The sequence below is a fragment of the Oratosquilla oratoria genome, chromosome 31 (assembly GCF_046742065.1).
Source record: "Oratosquilla oratoria isolate Oo_2021 chromosome 31, ASM4674206v1, whole genome shotgun sequence".
NCBI classification, from domain to species: Eukaryota; Metazoa; Arthropoda; class Malacostraca; order Stomatopoda; family Squillidae; genus Oratosquilla; species Oratosquilla oratoria.
The window spans coordinates 21,351,451-21,356,450 of NC_134807.1; the positions used below are offsets into that span (position 1 = coordinate 21,351,451).

Sequence of the window (5,000 nt, forward strand, 5' to 3'; positions counted from 1 at the left end):
TATATATATATGTGTGTATATATATATACATATATGTATATATATGTATATATAAATATATATATATATATATATATATATATATATATGTATATATATGTATATATATATTTCAGTTCCTTTGGCGATGATATACAAAATGTGTTAAAAATCTTTGATTTCCTAGAGCAAAGAATTGAATACGATCCAAGACTTTTGTCGTTGTATATTCTTTTATTCTTTTAATAAACAAAGGTGGTCAAACCCTCTTGGATTGATGGATTGATGGGTCGATTACGAAGAAGTTCCGAATGTGAAAAAAATGATCAAAATTGGAGACTTTTCTTTAAATCGCCAAATTTGGGTTAAGATGTGATTTATCAAATGTCTTTGTGTATGTATGTATGCATGTATGTGTTTATGTATGTATGAATGTATGTGTTTATGTATGCATGCATGTATGTACATATGTGTTTATATATGTATGCATGTATGTGTTTGTGTATGTTTGCATGTGTTAATATATGTATGTATGCAATGTATGTGTTTATGTATGTATGCATGTATGTATATATGTGTTTATATATGTATGCATGTATGTGTTTGTGTATGTTTGCATGTGTTAATATATGTATGTATGCAATGTATGTGTTTATGTATGTATGTATGTGTTTGTAAATGTATGCATGTATGTGATTCACCATGGTCTTGGATCACGTGTTGGACTTGTGATCGACATTTTTTATCTTCAGGAAGAAAGTTCAGGGTTCATATATGACCGATCTATGAACAAGAGTTGGAGTAACGACTCCCAGTGCAGCGATACTGAAATCATTTCAACCCTGGGTGGGATTCGAACTCGGACCGCCGTAGTGGAGGCCACGAACGCTACCACTGCGCCATGAAGTCGTGTTTATATACGTATGGATGTATGTGTTTATATACCGTATACATGCATGTATGTTTATATATGTAGGCATGTATGTGTTTATATATGTATGCATATATGTGTTTATGTATGTATGCCTGTGTGTGTTTTGTGTAAGTATTCTTGTATGTATGTATGTATACATGTATGTATGTCTGTATGTATATGTATGTATATATATATACATATATATATATATATATATATGTGTGTGTGTGTGTGTGTGTGTGTGTGTGTATGTATGCATGTATGTATTAATCAAAAACATACCTGAGTAGTTAAGGTACATCCACCATATAACTGGATCTTGAAGATAGTAGATAAAATGAAAATGTGTCACGATAAAAAAAAAATCCAAATGGTGACAGTACACTGACGATTTTCCTGAAGAAGTCCTTTGGTCTTCGCCAGGTACCTCTGGGTGATCCTGGGGGTCATCCTCGCCGCTTTCGGCTTCCTCCTCATCCTGCAGATGTTCAGCAGCCTCCTAGGATCCTCGACCTCCGTCTGCTCCAAACGAGGTTAGTAAACAAGTCTTTGCACCACCTCTGAATATTTGTACCACAACAATCTGAATCACTTTATCTCTTTCGGAAGTAGAATGAGGATTTTTTTTTTTTTTTTTCCAAATTGGTTTATTAGTGGGTTAGAGCGTCGCGACTTGCGGCGGAGGTCGAGGTGATGGCAGGTCGAACTTTGCCGCCAGCGAGTTGGACCAAGGGTATAGTTCATCAAATTCCAGGCTACAAAGTCCTCTATAAGGGGCATCGTCCTAGCTTCCTGATAGAGAGAGTTTGCGACGTTAAACCTAATCATTAAATCAATTGTTCCATAAACCTTCTTTTCCTTATCACTTTTAGAAAATAGAAATTTGTTAGAATTAATTTCCAATTGAAAAACTGTCTAAAAACATGATCTAGGTTTCATAACCCTCTGTGCAAAGTTCAGTCATTGTTTTTACCATCAATCAGTGATCAATGACGTATGCATCTCATATGCACTCTAATCTTTTTTTTTTTCACAACGCTTACGCAGCTCTGTCAGTAATATTCTTCTTGTATTATGCTTGTCGAAGTACCAGTTGCTGGGAGTTCGACCCTTTGGTCTTTTGTGGCCTCCGACCGCAGATGCCTTTACCCCGTTTTTGATAATTACAAAAGAAAGAACAAACAAGAGAATCCTCTCCTTTTCTTCATCTTTCACCGCCCTATCGACAAAATGTCACAGTTTAAATAAACGAGAGATTTTTTTGAATGTTATTCTTTATATATACTGAGATTAATAATCGGTAACATACAGTGGGCGTTTCCAATTAACTCAAATCCATTGGATTTTTTTTTTTTTTTTTTTTTTTTTTTTTTTTTTTTTTTTTTTTTTTTTTTTTTTTTTTTTTTTTTTTTTTTTTTTTTTTTTTTTTTTTTTTTTTTTTTTTTTTTTTACAAATCTCCTTCAGCGTCCTCATGGTAGTCATCGTCGTTCTTTTTCAGCGTGTTTGTCGAAGTACTTCGAGGGACCTCCGGCATACAACAGCCCCGCTCTAGCAAGTTATCTGAAGAAGAACTACTTTAATCCTGGTGCTTCCTCACCATATAGCCTTTCTGGTATTGAGGGGCATGACCCAGAGCTCAAAGAAACACTGAATTTCATCAAAGAATATTTCGAAGGAAAGGTTGGTACATTATCCTTTGTCTACGAGCTTCTGCACAAGTCTGTTCAAGCATATTTCTATACATATGCCTTACAATTCATAAGTCATTCGCACTCAGATTCGTCAGTCAATCAACAAATATTATTAGTGAAGAGAGAAGACAAAATCCAAGACGGAGCAAGACACCGTGGATAGGCCGGTATCCTGCAGTAGGCTGTTAAAACTAAACATATATACATACACATATATATATATATATATATATATATATATATATATTTATATATATATGCAGGAAAAACACTGGAAGCCTGTGTTCTTGAAAATGCAGATAATACATGTATTATTTGCACTGAAGATGTGAATACACGAAAGCGCTCTGCTTTAATAGTTTTTCTTCGTGGTCAACCTTGCGTATATATATATATATATATATATATAAAACCAGTCTCTCTCGTATACTGAGAAAATATTACGGATAAGATCACAACTCTGCGTGTGTGTGTGTGTGTGTGTGTGTGTGTGTGTGTGCGTGTGTGTGTATGTGTGTGTGTGTGTTTACAAAGGATTACAAAGGCGGAGCATGCCGACAGGATACCTTTTGGTCTATATCTAGGTCGGATGCGAAAAAAAAACCGAATGAATAAATAAAAACTATAATAATAGTGTGTATGTGTGTGTGTGTGTGTGTGCGTGTGCATGCATGTATATGTGCATGTGTGTCTGCATGTGTGTTTATGTACTCGTAAGTGTATATGTGTTTATGTACAGTATGTGTACATATGTGCGTGTTCATATGTGTACGTGTTTACATATGTGTGTGTATCTTGAACACGAATACATGCCCGGTTTTCTCTGCCTCGGCCTCTATTGTCTATCTTTATCGCTTACTGTTATTGTGCATGACGTCATATGATCTTCGTGGTCCCAAATGGTCTTCCAGTTTACTCTTCTTTCGAACAGAAAGGCGGAACCTTTGTGGAACTCGGAGCTGGGGATGGCGAGTACAGGAGCTACACACTCGAGCTCGAGAAGGACTTCGACTGGAGAGGTCTTCTGATAGAACCCAATATAGAGTTGTACGATCGACTGTTGAAGAAAGGTCGGAAGGCGGTGTCCACCAACAACTGTGTATCCCCGTTTGCGTACCCTACCAAGGTAGGACAGATTCAGTCAATAAATACTAACAATGTCTCGTGTAATCGACAATCGTTAAAAGTGATTATGTCATCAAGGGTTCTCCTCTTGGTATTTGTAACTTCTTCCGGTCAATCAATAATAATCAAGATGTCTTTCTTGGGTAGATGTCTTTCTTAGAAGTCTTAGATGATGTTCTAGGATACTAGATATCAACTTGTCATGATCAATAATGATAAGATTACTTCAGTAGCGTCGTTAAATATTTACTGTGCATTTGAGGGTTCCTTAACTTACAAATACAGGACACCATTCCCAACTTCTTATATTTACAAGTATGACAATATTTTTTCTTTGCCTTATATATCAAATAATTCCGACAGTCGTTCCCGGGCACGAACCGAGGCTTGCGAGAAGCAAAGCCGACGCTCTACCAGCTGAGCTACCGGGACTCTGCCTAATATATGTATATATATATATGCCTATATATTTAACAAAACATGCCCTATAATGTCTCCTTTATGAAACGGTAAACTTGACATTTAACTGACGTTAACATCAACACAGATGGCGCTAAGCTATCCGGATGTGAAATCGCAGTCTGAGGAGGAAACCATCCGAAATCTGGGGAATACGAAGATCGACCGACTCTGGGAGGACAAGGTGAGGAAGTTCAGTTTACCATTCTTCGTGTGTCTTTGCCACAGGTCAAAGCCACAACAACCCTCTCTCTCTCTCTCTCTCGCTTTACTTAGGGATATCTTTTCACTAAATGCCATATAACCCTTTTTTTCGAGTTTCCTTCTTCGTTTGTCTCTGTCTCTGCTTCCCTTTCTGTTTCTATTTCCGTCCCAGTCCTTGTTTCTGTCTGTCTGTCTCTTTACGTTTCTCTCTCTTTCCGTTTCTTACTCTCTCTGTTTCTCTTTCTTTCCGTTTTTTTTCTATCTTCATTTTCTCATTCTGTTTCTTTCTGTCTCTTTCTTTCCGTTTCTCCCTCTCTCTCTTTCCGTTCCTCTCTTTCTCTTTCCATTTTCTCCCTCTCTCTTTCAGCTTTTTTCTCTCTCCCTTTCCGTTTCTCTCTATCTCTCTCTTACAGTTTCTCTCTACCTCTCTTTCCGTTTCTTTCTCTCTCTTTTCGTTTCTTTCTCTCTCCCCTCTTTCCGTTTCTCTATCTCTTCCTCTCTTTCAGTCTCTCTCTCTCTCTCTCATTCTCTCTTGAACCTTGATATAAAATTAAACATTATGAATTAACACAGGGAAGTTTAAATTCAGAGTAGACATCATGTGATGTATATGAGTATGCGAGTA

General features: G+C 36.7%; 1 protein-coding gene across 1 annotated transcript in view; it reads left to right on the forward strand.

Annotated features, from left to right (window-relative positions):
* Nucleotides 1-5,000, forward strand: part of LOC143041704 (protein Star-like) — a 14,957-nt gene that overhangs the window by 1,053 nt on the left and 8,904 nt on the right. Inside the window, exons 2-5 of the mRNA XM_076213716.1 lie at nt 1,319-1,428; nt 2,395-2,576; nt 3,519-3,713; nt 4,260-4,355. Coding sequence (XP_076069831.1) covers nt 1,319-1,428; nt 2,395-2,576; nt 3,519-3,713; nt 4,260-4,355 — 583 coding nt within the window. The remainder of the gene's footprint in view (nt 1-1,318; nt 1,429-2,394; nt 2,577-3,518; nt 3,714-4,259; nt 4,356-5,000) is intronic.